The sequence below is a fragment of the Diuraphis noxia genome, unplaced genomic scaffold, assembly GCF_037042655.1.
Source record: "Diuraphis noxia isolate RWA-SAM2 unplaced genomic scaffold, SU_Dnox_SAM2 contig0002, whole genome shotgun sequence".
In the NCBI taxonomy this organism is placed as follows: domain Eukaryota; kingdom Metazoa; phylum Arthropoda; class Insecta; order Hemiptera; family Aphididae; genus Diuraphis; species Diuraphis noxia.
This window is the reverse complement of record NW_028301712.1, coordinates 28,679,275-28,695,073: the sequence shown is the minus strand read 5'-3', so window position 1 is coordinate 28,695,073 and position 15,799 is coordinate 28,679,275. Positions and strand designations below refer to the sequence as shown.

At 28.6% G+C, this 15,799-nt stretch overlaps 3 protein-coding genes across 11 annotated transcripts; 1 reads left to right on the top strand and 2 right to left on the bottom strand.

The window, feature by feature from the left end:
* The first annotated feature begins 109 nt into the window (after positions 1 to 109).
* On the top strand, positions 110 to 5,527 carry LOC107173948 (uncharacterized). 8 transcript variants are annotated; one of them, XM_089218625.1, is made up of 13 exons: positions 110 to 302; positions 476 to 585; positions 686 to 833; positions 2,177 to 2,349; positions 2,403 to 2,513; positions 2,607 to 2,909; positions 2,966 to 3,085; positions 3,142 to 3,447; positions 3,511 to 3,678; positions 4,235 to 4,525; positions 4,624 to 4,893; positions 4,973 to 5,144; positions 5,221 to 5,527. In XM_089218625.1, exons 4-13 carry the CDS (start codon positions 2,193 to 2,195, stop codon positions 5,378 to 5,380), a joined length of 2,058 nt encoding a protein of 685 aa, XP_089074751.1. In that variant the 5' UTR covers positions 110 to 302; positions 476 to 585; positions 686 to 833; positions 2,177 to 2,192; the 3' UTR covers positions 5,381 to 5,527. The 8 variants fall into 8 exon arrangements, with proteins under 8 accessions (XP_089074751.1, XP_089074749.1, XP_089074750.1 ...); XM_089218623.1 differs by having other exon boundaries at positions 110 to 354; XM_089218624.1 differs by having other exon boundaries at positions 110 to 354; positions 476 to 602.
* On the bottom strand, positions 5,460 to 15,161 carry LOC107173951 (uncharacterized). Of its 2 annotated transcripts, XM_015524713.2 has the most exons (7): positions 14,692 to 15,161; positions 13,221 to 13,355; positions 9,621 to 9,925; positions 9,422 to 9,540; positions 6,237 to 6,501; positions 5,828 to 6,144; positions 5,460 to 5,737 (listed from the first exon to the last, which is right to left on the bottom strand). In XM_015524713.2, the coding sequence occupies exons 1-7, from the start codon at positions 14,792 to 14,794 to the stop codon at positions 5,524 to 5,526; spliced, it is 1,458 nt and encodes a 485-aa protein (XP_015380199.1). In that variant the 5' UTR covers positions 14,795 to 15,161; the 3' UTR covers positions 5,460 to 5,523. The 2 variants fall into 2 exon arrangements, with proteins under 2 accessions (XP_015380199.1, XP_015380201.1); XM_015524715.2 differs by lacking the exons at positions 13,221 to 13,355; positions 14,692 to 15,161 and adding an exon at positions 10,070 to 10,479.
* On the bottom strand, positions 10,887 to 13,221 carry LOC107173952 (ubiquitin carboxyl-terminal hydrolase 22-like). The gene has a single exon (XM_015524716.2). It carries the CDS (start codon positions 13,178 to 13,180, stop codon positions 11,747 to 11,749), a length of 1,434 nt encoding a protein of 477 aa, XP_015380202.1. The 5' UTR covers positions 13,181 to 13,221; the 3' UTR covers positions 10,887 to 11,746.
* Positions 15,162 to 15,799: the final 638 nt, after the last annotated feature.

The window sequence follows — 15,799 nt, the reverse complement described above, 5'->3', positions numbered from 1 at the left end:
ACGGTAGTCAGCTTGTTACGTCTACAAGTTACAAATTTACAACCCAAATACTAAATATTAACTATCATAACCCGGGACAATTTATTATTTAATAATTAATAAACCCAAATGTATAATAAAGATGAATGATATATTTTATATATATCTGGGAATGAATACCTATAAAAAATACTAATTTTAAATAGGCGGCACTCTACAGACCAGTCTACACTGTCTATTATGATTCGTTCTGCCAGACGGAAACGGAATATCTCGTGGAAGAAATGCGAGTTTTGACGGAACGCATCTGTCGCGCGTGAACGGTACGTTGTGTTTGCAGTTCGCACTGTCAAAGGCACTGTTTTATAGCATTGGGTAATGGATATTATGGATAAATTAAAATAATTAAATGGTACACCGATCGAAGAAATAGAAATCGACGCGTATCGTCACAGTTCCGATTTGTTTGACCATTTGTCTGGTTTGAACTGTTTAGATGGCATACGTCACGGTAGATGCAGCTGCTGACAAAGTGACAACTGCTAGCCCGGCAAGCGGAGCCTACGTCGAAAACGTTACGTTGTACACCGACATATTCGACCCAAGGTAAACAGCGCGGTCCCGTGAGTATCGCATCGTCTCGCGACAGTCCGCTGTCCTAATAATAATAATAATAACGACTTAGTGTTCAACGTTCGTCTTTCAGCCATTGTCACTGGATTGTTCGATGTCCTCTGAAAATTCTAAATCGTAATATTGCTACGCACGACTAGAAATTTAATGACAATCAGGCCATATGGGTTGTTATTATACTGCCCTCCTGGCCGTCGGTTAGCGACAAACACTACACAGTTGTATGTCAATTTCATGATTTTTATAATTATTGTTATGTATTTCTTGGAAACATCGAACTAATGATGTTTAATTGTCATTTTAAATGTCATTATTGACTAACGAAATAAATCATAGTTATTGCATGCCCATTTATTAGTTTTCATAAATATTGGAATAATTAACAAATAATGGGATTAAAAAAGCAATAATATTTCTTAAATAATTATTGCACAGACTGGATTTATATCATTTATACATTGTCCAACGAGAGAATAAACTGATTTTTCACAGCTTCAATTGACACTTCTACTATGGGAGTATGCAGTGTAGAGATGAACAGAAGATCTGTTCTCTGATGGACAGTGTACAGTTAATTAGTAATTACTATCTCTAGTTTCTGATTGGGTTTTGCTATGATTGGATGTCAATAATTATTTTATTGTAAGTTTTATTGAGAGATCAGTTGTGATAACAAAGTCATAATTTTGCACATACTGAATGAATCTTTAAGGAATGTTGTACATTATTATCAAACAAAATTTATAGATTTTGAATTATATCTAGGCAAGTTACTATATCTAATACCTAAAAAAAAAATTATGAAATAACCATTCAATTTTTTGTTTAGTGGTCAAAAGCATAACTCAACAGTTTAATCTATTTTAATCATAAACACGTTTTGTATTAGTTTGTTGACTATTAATTTTTTAATCAAATTTTAATTACATCCATATCAAATGGATTTGAACTTAAATTTATAAAAAGATTATCTACATATTTCTTATTTCTGATCTATACTGAAAACTGTTATCTTATAGCTGCTAGCTAAAGCATTGTATATAATAAATTTTAACTTTTAACATAATAATGAATATTAAAAGTACACTACATCCACATGCACAGTGTCCATTTTACATAGGAAACAGTAAATCAACTTTAGAAATATGAATATTATCTAGTGAACCTCATTGGGTTTTTATATTTTTATTTTAAAGCAAGTTATAAGTATTTTAATATTGTCAATTGTTTGTGAATTTTTAAATAATCTAAAAAAATCTATAAGGTTCACTAGATAATATTTTCATTTCTAAAATTGATGATAGGTCAATTTGGTCTTAAATTAAACATACCTGAGTTAAGTTGATTATTCAGATCTTACAATTGTGCTATGTTATGCATTTGTAAAACAGAGAGATGCATTAAGGAGTAGTGCCCTCTTAGGAATAATATGAATATCTACGGAAAACAGAGTTACTTTGTTTTACCTTAATTGTCGCATGGGTAACAAAACCAATTTGTTAAATGAATTTTTAACTATATACCTAACCAAAAATTAAAAATTAATTTTTTTTAAATTTTTTAGATAATGGTTATCATTAATGCTAGATAAATTGCTATGTTTAACTCAGAATTGTTATGATATTATGGTCAGTGATACAGATTATCAACAGTTAAATATTAATGCAGATACCATGTTAGACAATGATTATGAACCTGGTAATTTATTTTTAAATTTTATATACACCAACAGCAATGGTAAGAAAAAGATACATTTAAATAAAAAACATATTTATAATTGTTTATTTCAGTTTCGGTAAATGAACAGGAAAGAAATAACTTTGATGGCTATGAAAACAATGAAGTAGTGCAAGAAATTTACGAAACTATTGACACTGATATTAATATTGAGCAACCTAACAGTAAGTTTTATAACTTAATCATTTTCAATTATTATGAATTAAAAAAATGACAATTTTAAAATTTTTGTAAAATATATTCTGTTTATGCTTTAGACATTTGGGATGATATTTCGATTCGTTACTTAATTTACTGTTGGAGTCAATTGAGAGATCAGTTTACAAACTGTTCAGATAAAAATAAGAAAGCACTATGGGAACATGTATCAGAAAGTTTGGTTGAACATGGTTTTTATTTTGACGCACAGTCATGTGACGTTAAATGGCGTAGTCTTAAGAAAATATATATGTACAATAAAACACGCAATTCTAAAAAAGATGGTAATAAACATCCAGTTACTTGGAACCATTATTCAGAAATGGATAAGGCCATTAAAGGCATTCCATTCGAAATTTCTGGTAAAATAATGTCTGAGTTATAAGTATTTTAAATTTCATATAAAATGTTTTTACAGATACTGAAAACGATAATAATGATGTTGATGATGATAACAATGGTGAAAATGAAGATGATGACGACTTGGAAAGAGAAAATACAGATGATGTTGGGGAAGATGAAAATGCTGATTCATCTAGTAAATATTTAATTTTTTTTACTGTTATTATATTTAACAATGATTTTTTCATATAGGATATGTTGATAAATATCAGTGGACAATTGAATCAACTAGGCAATTGATTCGATTGTATGGTAAAGACAGAAAGAAATTTTCAGTTGTTAATCAAGGAGGAAAACATTTATTATGGCAAGATATTGCCCATCAGTTTTCGAAATTAGGATATCAATATACAGCTAATCATTGTAACGATAAATGGCGTAATTTAAAAATGACCTATAAAAAGAATAAACAAAGAGCTATTAAATATGGAATAGAATATGTTAAATGGACTTATTTTAAAGATATGGACAACATTTTTAAAAACACTCCAGAAGGATGTAAGAAATCTCATGACATTACATCTAACAGCATTAAAATCAACTTATATTCTTCTTCTATAGCTCCAGAACTCAATGATATAATAACAGTATCTTTAATTGATGATGATGATGATGATGATGATGAACTTAATGAAATTAAAAAAGAAAGTGAAGCTTATAATAATATGAATGTTGTTGAAGAAACTCGTGAAAATAATGAGGAAGAACTTGTTGAACTCCCTCCTAGTGGTAAATCATCAAAACAGGGCCGGCCCAAGGTATTTTGACGCCCCGGACAATTTTTTGAAAGGCGCCCTTAATCAAATGCTCCATAATACATTTAATACTTTTTTATACTTACCTACATATTTTGTTTAAATTCTTATATTTATGAATAGGTAAAGGACGGCAAAACTTATTTGGATACAATTTATAAACGTATCAGCTTAACACATAATTTTTTGGGTTTTCCGAGATAATGATTATATTATATCATTGTATATTATTTTTTAATTATTTGTAATATAATGATAAAAACTGGAAAGTGGAATAAAATCTATAACAGAATATTCCGTCATAGATAATTTAGTCATTTAGCTATATTATTGTCAATTTGAATTTTGAATAAATATTACACTAAAATGTATTAAATATTCGTATATTAAAAGCGCCCTTAAAAAAGTAGCGTCCCGGGCAACTGCCCGGTTCGCCCGTATCTTGGGCCGGCACTGCATCAAAACTATAATTTAATATATATTCTTTTATGTTATTCAATCTTTAAAAAAAACATGTTGCTGTTATACAGATATATGGACAGAACAAGCAACTAAATGTTTGATTGAGTTGTGGGGTCTTTATCGTCCACGATTCCTGATGGCTGCACAAGGCAAAAAACGTTTACTTTGGGATGAAATAAGTGATCAGTTACGTGAACGTGGTCACAATTATTCTGGTCTAGTATGTGATCGTAAATGGCGTCTTTTAAAAGCGAACTACATAAAAAGAAGAGAAAAATACAAAAAAATAGGAGTGAACAGTGTAAAGTGGCAATACTACCACGATTTAGATAGGTTACTTGGTGTACCTGCTGAAAGTAGTAAGATGTTCTAACTTATGTAATGTTAATTCCGAATAGTAAAATTAGCTCTAATTACACTATTTATGCATGTTCATATTTCAACTTTATGTTAATAGTTTCCTGGAGTATGGATTCAACTATGTGCTTGATAGATTGCTTTGATAATCATAAAGAAAAGTTTATGAATGCAGCAACTGGCGAAAAGCTCTTGATATGGAAAAAAATATCAGAAGAAATGTCTCAGAATGGTTTTAATTATACTCCCAGAGCTTGTGACAATAAGTGGCGTACACTGAAAAACCGTTATAACAAAAATAGAATGCGAACAAATAGAAATAAAAAAGTAATTTGGGTGTACTACAATAAAATTGATTCTGTTCTTAGAGGTAAATTAATTATTTTTATATTAATGTTATTTTTTTTAAATTCTTGAATCAGAAAAAAAATAATATTCTGAAATTTTAGAAACTAACAAAAAGGTTGTAAAAGAAGAAATAAATAATCCATCATACGAGGTTAATGAGTTGGATGAACACAATTACATCAAGACTTCTAAATCATGCTGTTCAAATAAAACAAATTGCATTACTGAACTACAGACAACATTTAGGTTGAGAAATAAGGAATTTGATCAAAGGTAATAAATGCAAGTTTGGTACTTCAGTACTCTATTAATCTATTCATGAATACAATTAATTTTTTTTATATTTAAGATTGAAGGAAATGGAAGAAAATCTAATAAGCCGAGAAAAAGTGTTTGAAGGACTTCAACAGCAAATGTTGGATCATCTGAAAAGGTCAAATGAATTAGAAACTCAAAAGTTGAGACTGTTGGAACAGTTAGTTTCAAGATTACCACCCCATATCCCATAATTTATTAACACATTTTTTTTGTATATAAATGTTAATTTGTAATTATAAATGTTAATTTGTAATTACAAATTTATCTTAATTCTTTGTTAACTTTATTGGTTATGTTTATTTACTCAAATAATATTTTACACACTTGTACAATGTTAATCTGTTGTTTGTAGAACTCGAGATCTAATTTTGGAGCATATCTCTAGGCGTTTTTCAACACTAAACTCATCATAATAATCACATTTGAAATTGCAGCACTCATAAGGTGGACATGAAATGTCATCATCGTTACCTAAACATAGGTTGTGCAAGCAACAAGCAGCAAATATTAGTATGGCACTTTTGTCCTGTCCCCATAAATCTAGGCATCTGTTACAATAACAATAATAATAATAATAATAATTAAAATAAATAGTTAATTTATGCCAGATTAGTGATGGTATTTGATATTGAACTTACAACAGTCTTGTAAACCGCCCTAATAGCTTGCCAAACGCTATCTTTATTATATTCAATGGTACCTCAATGGCATCATTATAGATGTTTTCTGATACCGCATCATAAGTATCACCAGAATATGGAGTCATTAAATTGGGTAGAAGAGGAAAACAGCACTGTCCAACAATATGACTATTGATGTTTGGGAACAATGTGTCTGGATTATTTAGAAGCATTTCAGCTAATGGGCTCTCTAGGAATGTTGATGAGGTAACTGATGATTTGGGCAAATAACTGGTGAAAACATTATAAAACTGATACTTGTTGTTGCACACACACTGCAAACAAATATCATTCAGTATTAAAGAGTGACATTATATTATTTTAAATGTTTACCAATGGAAATAAAGACATAATATTGTAGTCTAACCTGAATGGCGATTGAAGATCCATCCTTGGTATGTTTGGACGGATTGGCTGTGCAAGTTTTTTTCAATTCTACCATTCCAATAACACCAAGAATGCCAGGAAAACGATTTCCCGGCATTTCATCGAATGCTTCAATTTCAATATCAGCTTGTTGACTAATCGGCCAATAGATAAGTTCACCCATAAGGTTAAACAATGTATTTGTGACATCATTTACACATTTATGAGCTGTGCTAATAGCAATATTAAATTTTGAACTAATATCCCTAAATAAAATAAATTAACAATTATAAGTTTAGAATGTTCAATGTGTCTTAAGCAATAAAGAGCAGGTGGGACGTCATTTGTCAGGAGGGTTTAGGGTGTGCGCACTTCTTACTTTTAGAATAGCCCCAACTGGCCTGTTAAAATAATGTATTAATAAAATAAAAATTGTATTTGTATATTAACAGTTGAAATAAACAAATTTCGTTAGAAAGAGAATTAATATTCAATATGATTTCTCATGTTTGAAACTCCAATGAGTAGAAGAACAAATGTAAATAACATTATTATTTAGAGGCATTATCACTGATATCTATTCTGTGGTCATGGTACTTGTAAAGAATTATAATAAGTTAACAAAATCAATTTAGGAGATGCTATAGATATATTTGCTTAACTTAAAAATTGCTGCTTTATATAATTTTTTATAGAGCAATTTGCTTATATAAAATATAAATTAAGATAAATACAGGTTTTTTTAAAAATCTTTTAATACTTATTGGTAGTCAAGTAAATATTTTTATAAAAGCAGCTAAAAAAAAATCAAAGACATCTATGCACAGAGAGTATTTTAAGGAGGGAAAAGCCCGAAAAGGATGATTCATACGGTAGACTACCAAAAAGTCTGAGGTAAAAAAGTCCGATATAGGTATGTCATATAATTAGGTAAAAGGAAAAATTAATACTTAATTTAATTAAGAAATAATTTTAATATATAATTATATTTTATTTGTATGATTAATTATTTTTATTGTTTTATATTTATTTACATATTATAATTATTATCATTGAATTTTGAAGAATTTTTAGATAAAGTTGGTCATAATATCAGAACAAGGCCAGATAAACATTAAAATTATTGAATTTTTATATATATTATGATTTATTATTATCATTGAATTTTTTTTTAATATAATATTATACCGGACTTTTCTACGGCGGACTTTTTTTCCGCGATTCGATTCATACATAGTTATTTCTGAGAGTATTAACCTATTTCACTAATTAAATGTTATGTTTCTTTCAAACACATCCATTTCGGTTATTTGGTTATAAATTATTTTAAGATGTTAAATATGATTTAAAAGTAAACTTAATCAGTTCCTATATATATTTTGAATTCTTAACTATCTTAAGATATTAGACATTTATAAATACATTCCTGCACATTTTTTTTTTTTTATGTAAGTAATTAAAGTTAAATTTTTTACAAAATTCATTAAAATCTTTTAAAGTTAAAGATTGTGTAATTCATATAGTAACCAAAATATCTAAAAAAGTTTTATATTTTGAGCGTAGTCAATGAATATATTGTATTGACAACAAAGTGTTTTTCTGTTTGTCATCAACATCTTCTTTGATAGAATAGTGAATCTAATTGTTACTTTTAAAAGGTCAACAAAATTGAAAATTATCAGTAGTTTTTGCAAGCATCTCAAAAAAAAGTGAAAAAAATAGTAATTATTTAAAATGCAAACCTAATTTAAGAACTAATTAGTGTAACTTAAAAATAATTATAGAAGAAAATATTTGAAATTTTCACCTAATATTTATATAATCGCATTTTCGATACATATGGTAACATTTTTGAAATCATTTTGAGCTATTTGCAGCCATTGGAATTTTTTGAAATAATTTTCATTAAGCATACACCACACAGTTTCATAACTATGAAACATTTTTATTCTTTTTGAGCAATTTATAGGCATAAGAAATTTTCTATTTTCATTATTTTATTTTAAAATTATGATCAGTAAAAAATGTTTTGCTATTTCGAACAGTTTGAAAATTGAATACAAGAATCCTTAAAATATCAATTAAAAAATATAAATAATGCATAGCCATCATTTTTTTTTTATAGTTCACATTTAAAAAAAATCATCAAAATTTGCAAATTATTTTGCAGTTAAAAATTATTAAATTTTAAATTTTTGTAGTAAAGCGTTTTTTTTTTTTAGGCTTTTCAAAAGTTTTTCATACTATAACCATACAACTTAAAAATGATTTAAACACAGTTTTTTTAAATTAGTATTTAAAGTTTAAATTTGTACAAAATTAGTTATTTAAACGGAGAGTAATAATTTTAGTTGTTTTATTGTTATTTAAAAAAATTATAAGAGAAAAACTACATGACATTTTTAAGTATATCAAATGAAATTTTTTTGATAAAAATTAATTCAATCTACGGTTTGACTAATAGTAAAATAAATTACTTTAATAGCAATACCATAAAATATACTTATATTGTAATATTGGTTGACAAATCAACTTTACTCAGAATCATTTTTATACAATTGAATTTAAATTTCACACATCCATCAATGACCCACCAGTCACTACCCCCCCCCCCCCCCCCCACAACACATAATATATAAAGATAAGTAATACCCAATTTTTATTATGATTTTAATCTATAGATTATAAGAACCGGCGGAATTACATTTAAATTATTAGTTTTCTTTATTAAATTACTGCTTTTAATGTCATTTTAACAAATGCAATACGCTAATACTAATTAATAATTAATATGATGATTATACACAGAGATATAATACATTTGTTTTGAAACTAAACTTACATATTATGTATTTTATTTATGGCAAAAATTATTTTAACACTTGTCATTATTTATTGTCTGGAGTCAATAATTTTGTAAGACCTTCCTCCCTCCCCCCATCAGATTATTCTGGTACTGATCCTGTGTATACCAGAGCGGTACTCACATATCAGTATCTTCACTATTTATGTTGATATGGTTCATGATCTATGGAAAAATTAAAAGCAGGGTAATCTAGATAGGTATATATCTAATTATATTTGGCCTGCTGAAATATTGCACACCCATAACAAAACTGAAATGGTACCTATGCTTAATGCAACAAATGTATTAATGATTTATCAAATAAAAATTATATTATGTACTTGTAACTTAAAACAGTTCCTAAGTATGTTAGAGTAACCAGCAATTGTTTTTCAACATCAAACTCAGTTCTTTTATAAGCCATACTTCCATATTCTTGCATTAAATGATCGCAAACTATCTAAGAAAAGAATTTACACAAAACACTTGATATGTAACTGACGTAATGAGAATGTGTTCCATTTGAAATATATGAATTACTTGAAATGAACCACGGGTAATGAAAAATTGAGTTTTGAAATTTGATTCTTCTAACTGTGTATATTGTAAAATCAATGGAAGAATAGGTGATGACACTTTTTTGTCCCGGTGTTGATCTGTGTCCTTGTGTTCACCTGTGTCCTTATGTTCATTTGTGTCCTTGTGATTTTTTCCATTATTAGCTTCCAGAAGCTTAGGTGGAGATTGACATCTATCATCTTCTGTACATGATAACATAAACTCAACTTCTAACCGTGAGTTTATTATCTTGGAGTGCAAAATTGTGTTGAGTAATTTTTTACTATCTAAAAACATAAATATCAAGTTATTAGTTAAGATTGTTGCTGCTTGTAAATGGTATAGGTAGCCAATATAAATATTTATACATACATTATATATAAATATATGTATATATATATACCTATATTACCAGGCGATTAATTTAGTACCTAGATTGATTTTTGTGATGGCTGGTGGTAACGAAGTTTGAAATATATTCAGCGTTGACAACCATGTCATACCAAACAAATAGCACAGTTAATGACAAAAGTTGGGAGAATAAACAAATTTGTATTGCTTTTATTTAAATAATTTTTTTAAATCTATGCATAAACTAAAACCAATAAGTTGAGTATCATCTCATTATTAGCACAATAATTTATTTTATTAATGTAGAATGTAATGATCTCAGTCGACTGATAAACACAAATATAACCACCGGTATTTTATAGTTGATTCGAATGTTCGATGCATATTATAATATTTGTTTTACACATAATATGTTATTATAAAAAAAATAATATGATACATTTCAATAGGAAGTAGTTATATTAAAATGTTATTTGAGTTGAATGATTAAAAATATGTAAATAATATGATTATTTGGAATTTTACTTTCAATTATTGATTATTAACAGCTAATCATAGTTAAAACTTTAAAACCTATAATGTAAAATATTATTTATAATTAATTTAAAAGATTAGTTAATGGTCTGCGTACAGATACATCACTTTGGGTACCTTTGAATATCTTAACAGATATAAAATAGTTAAACATTTAAAGTATTAATTAAACATATTTGTTAATTTTTCTAGTATCTTGATACAATTTTTATTATTATTTATTTTATGCATATCAAATAAATTATAATTTTTATTTCTCAAGAATTATTACATTTATTTCAAGGGTAGCCTACACAATATAGTTGGGAGATAAGTATAAAGAAAAAAAACAGCAGAAGGCGGGTAGTATATTTAAAACATCAATTAAAGAATGTGATTAAAATGTATTTAATATAATAACAAATCACAGTTCTGATCAAGATATATTTAAACACAAAATATTGTAAATTATCTTTAAAATATACTGTTATGTTTTGGAATGTAGATCTTTTTCATAGACAAATTAAAGCCAATGCTGTATCTGAAGCAACTTGTTTATGCAGATGAAATAATTAGGAATTAGATGTTCAATTTATCTACAAATAATGGTTTATCATAGCAAATGAAATAAAAATGAAACATAAAATATTCATATTTCAGTTGTATTTTTAAAATACATAGAAATCAATTGACAAATGTTTATAAAAAAAAATATATATAATATTTATAATTAATACTATACTGGGGATAACAAGAGGTTTATTATTTTAATAAAACACTTTAAATATCAAGTATACTGTTTACCTAAAAAGAAAACTTAAGATAGTATGGGCATAAAAATACCGTTACTTAAACTTTCATTCTTTAAATTTAATTCTATTAATTTTTTTCTTTAAAGTAAAGTATACATAAATGGAATAAGTAAAAAAAGTAAAAAAGTAAAATTGATAAATTATCACAAAATATAAAAATATCACATAGGTTTTTTCAAAAGAAAACAATAATATTATAATAAAAAGTATATGAAAAAAGTGAGACCAAATATTCAGTTTTTATAATATTTTGCGCTAGGAATAGAAAAAAAATTTTATGTCGCTTAAATTTAAATTTAAAATTAATCAAACCAATTTAAAATTTAAAATATATATGCTAATATTAGTTATTATTACATCATACTTAATTTTAAAACTATTCACATTTAAATCATTGATTTAGAAATATTTACAATAATTAAACTAAAAAATTTAATAGAAATTCATAAATTCCTTATGGTAGAATAATAGGTAAGCCGGACTTCTCAATATGTCTTCAAATTGTACTAATCTAACAACATTATCATTGCATTGATACCAAAGACCCATGTGTTGTATGTAAGATAAATAATGTCCTCCATTTAGTAAACCTTCATGACAAATCACAGCGTACAGCTTATAGATGGACTCACGTGAAGCAAAACACTCATCAATGAAGGCACTTCCAGTTACAGATTTTTTCTTTATAAATTTATTCATATCTAGTGTTTCTGGGAATTCAACAAATGTTGTAATTTTATTAGAAACATTGTCTGATGGCTGTCCAAATCTTTTTAAAATAAAACATAAAACCACCGGCAAATGTTTTAAAATAAGCTGTTTGGTCGATAATTTTTTTGTTTGGCAATTTGTGCAATCTAAATCGTTCAACAACTCAATTTGTCCAAATTGTTCTAAACATGCAATTAATGTTATATTCGTTGGATATTTTCCTTTTTCATCCATTGAAAAGTATATAGGAATATCATTGATTATGTCAATTTTAGATGACACATTGTTACAGCTCTGGCAAACAATGTCACTTTGCAAAACACCTTTAAAAATTTTATGGATGATACACTGGCAGTTTTCCAGGTGTTTTATATCTTTGTCATTTTCATTTTGTATTATCGTCTGTTTATGTATGATATCCAATATGGCTATGAAACATTCGTGTGCATCATGTTGTAAAGCTGAAGCCATGTACCAAGTGTTATCCCAAAATATTTTTAACAATTTTTGCAAGCTAATTACATTTACTTGTAACATGTAAGATTGTTGGTATATTCTGCCAATTTCACATGTAATACATCGACTGGGCTCCTTTAAAAATGGGCATACGTGTTGATCAGAAAGAACATAATTTCGTAACATTGGTGTATGCATTAGTACCTGCAGCACACTGTTTAAAAAACATGTATTACCCAAGTTAATGAATCCTGGAACTGGAGTAGCACTATCAATATATTCAATTTCTTTACTTTTTCTAAGCAAGATAATGTCTCTTGTTTCTAAGGATTTATTTCTATAACAATACAAATCCTTATTCAATGTGTTTGCCAAAGACATAATTTCACCATCATAGGTATAGTCATCACAGTGAGTACAGAAAATATGACCAAAGGTAAGGTTAATACCAAAACAATGATCAGTTTTCTTGAAGTGTTCAAGAAAGTGCGCGGGACATGCAAAATACACACAATATAAACATGACAATAATCGCGCACCTTCAAAATTACACACACAACATGATGCCACTTTTTTTTTAGCACGTACTAAATCATTAGACTGACTGGATATAAAGTTTAAATGAACAATACGATAATTTTTCAATAATTCCTCATTCTTTCTTTGGACCAAATGTTCACAACCAATAACTGAATCCATTTTAAGATAATATCGATAAACGTTTAAATCAATAACTTACTATTGATGTTAGCTATTCTCATTGACTGGCTTAAATGCACAAAGTTGAACAATTCTTTTTTACTCTGCCCCAACTCCAACAATAAGTATTCAGATAAAATGTCATCAGAACTTTTATCATCTAATATTTTGTAATCTGTAAAAATAAAGATAATGTGAGTTAAAGATCAATTTCAAAATAGTAAAACGTTTTAGTAGTTTATTTAGAAAATTAGGCATATGGTTAAATATACGAGTAGTTTTTTCAATAATTTAAATTTTTTGCTTATCCCATGAAGTGTTTTTAAGCTGTATTTTATTTGTTTGAGATATGTAACTTATAATATATAATACTGAAGCCAAATTTATTTTTATTTCTCTTGAGATTCGATTTATTGAGACTCAACTATATTATATAGGTATTAAGTATAAAAAAACCACAGATATAAAGATAATAATATGTACATTAATAATTAAAATAATTTATTGACATTGGCACTGTATTTGATTTCTAAAAATATATTTTTAATTTACTGATTTTATTCTGTTTCTGTTTCATTTAAAATTAAAATGAATATACTTGAAATAAGAATTAGCATTAGATTCATACTAACAACAAAATATAAACTTCGGTAATATTTCTAAGATAATAGTACAACTGGCAAATGGTAAAAATTAGTTAAATACAATAATATAAATATCAATGTACTACCTAATCAAGTCACCTTCAATATGAAAATTCTATGATAATTAGCATGAATGTGTATTAAAAGGTTTTAAAATAATTAGTATCAGTGGCAACGAACCTTAGGCTAAGTTTGGGCTATGGCCTGATATTTTAAAATTTAGAATAGGACTGCTTCATATTGATCACTTTCTTTTACACGATACTCCATTTTTGCTGTTATTAAGATATTGGGCCTCTTGAAATATTTTTCTCCCTGATAGAATTTTAGGACTTTAACGCCATTGATTAGTATAGTTTACATGAAAATATTATCTGTCTGCATAGTTTAGATAGGTAACAATCTAATTTCATAAATTCATGAATTAATAACATTTATTATAAAATTATGTTAGGTACCTATTAAAATGGAATATTTGTAATAATTTCACAAAATTAATTTGATTGATGGTACAGCTTTGGTTGTAATGAAGACGACTTTTACTCTATAGAGCAAATAGATCATGAGATTATGGGAAAGGTCAAATTCTTTAAAGTCTGTAAAATGCAATAACACTGTGTACAAGATAATAATACATCTAAAGCATACACATGATTAATGTAAATTATTAATGTACACTATAGAATACCGGTGAGAACCTTAGAAATGAAACTCATGCAGAATTCAGATTGCTCTTATTAGCCTGAAAAGTGGCAGCAACACACTTTAAAATAAATAGCAATAACCATAGTTTTTTCTTTAGGACTTATAGTTTTGTAGTTACGTAACTACACCAGCGAACGAATTCAACTCGGTGGTTGTACTTACCCGCTATCGACTGTTGCTGCGGATCGACCACCGCACTTGCTTCGGTAGTATGATAGACGTCGCCGCATCCAGACAATCTGTTTCCGTCACTGTTGTCGGACATCACATACACCCTTGAGTCACGAAAGGCGCGCGCAGATCGCACAACTGGAGGAAGCCAAGCGCAAGAGGGTGGAAATAAAAAAACAGCCGGGGAGAAGACGCAAAAAATCGAGTGACTAAACGTACACGGGTACACGTCGTACACAAACCGGCGGCGACGTTGATTGTTATCACGATAAACAGCTGTCTATCCGCGTGCCAATGTTATTATAATTATTATTGTATGTGTAGTATGCTCAATTTTCTAGCTTATTCAAACGAATGTATATATATAATATATAGATAAAAACAATTATTATTATTATACGTTAATAATAATCTACTATTACTTTGATACGTCACACGAAACATTTACAATAATATTAATAGTCTGCAGTAAGAGCCAGTAATATTGTTTGCTGCCGTAGAGAAGAAATAGAGATAAGCCCATATTATGGTAATAAGTAATAACGCGCAGCCACGCGTGTGCGGGTGCCGCTGCCGCCGCTTGTCAGCTGTAGCTGCTGCTGCTGTTGTTGTTGTCGTCACTCGTCGCATAAAAATACTATGAAATTCCTCTGAAGTTCGAGGGAAAACGGCAGCGGCCAGCAGCAGCGACCGTCGAAAATCACGAAGAAAAATAAGAGAAAAAATAACCGTTTCGTCTTCAACGGAGATAGGGATATTTTGTTCTGTAAGCACTAAGCAGTGTAAGAGACGAAAATATCGTTAGCCACGGCCGATTTATTTTTAAATCCGGAGGATACCGCAACTACTGCCGTCTCATCCGCCCCTGCGACCGAGAGCGGACGTCGTCCGGTCGTCTTCACTATGCTGCCGTCCCACCACTGAACCACTCCTCTACCGCGGTTTATCGCACGGCTGATACCGCAGACACCTCCGCCGCCACAACCGCAAACACCGACTGGAGGGGACGACACCGTACGCATTTGTTTTGGTTCATCGTTTTTAATCAGCCGCCGCCGCCCGTTCAGTGCGCGTATTGTGATAACACCACTCGATTTTT

Coding starts and splice junctions, on each gene's coding strand:
- LOC107173948 (XM_015524708.2), top strand. CDS start 2,193: ATGCTAGATAAATTGCTATGTTTAACTCAGAATTGTTATGATATTATG. Junction 3,448..3,510: donor TAAAAACACTCCAGAAGGAT/GTAAGAAATCTC, acceptor CTTCTTCTATAG/CTCCAGAACTCAATGATATA. Junction 4,894..4,972: donor AATTGATTCTGTTCTTAGAG/GTAAATTAATTA, acceptor CTGAAATTTTAG/AAACTAACAAAAAGGTTGTA.
- LOC107173952 (XM_015524716.2), bottom strand. CDS start 13,180: ATGGATTCAGTTATTGGTTGTGAACATTTGGTCCAAAGAAAGAATGAG.
- LOC107173951 (XM_015524713.2), bottom strand. CDS start 14,794: ATGTCCGACAACAGTGACGGAAACAGATTGTCTGGATGCGGCGACGTC. Junction 13,356..14,691: donor GCAGCAACAGTCGATAGCGG/GTAAGTACAACC, acceptor TTATTTTTACAG/ATTACAAAATATTAGATGAT. Junction 6,145..6,236: donor GATCTTCAATCGCCATTCAG/GTTAGACTACAA, acceptor ATTTGTTTGCAG/TGTGTGTGCAACAACAAGTA.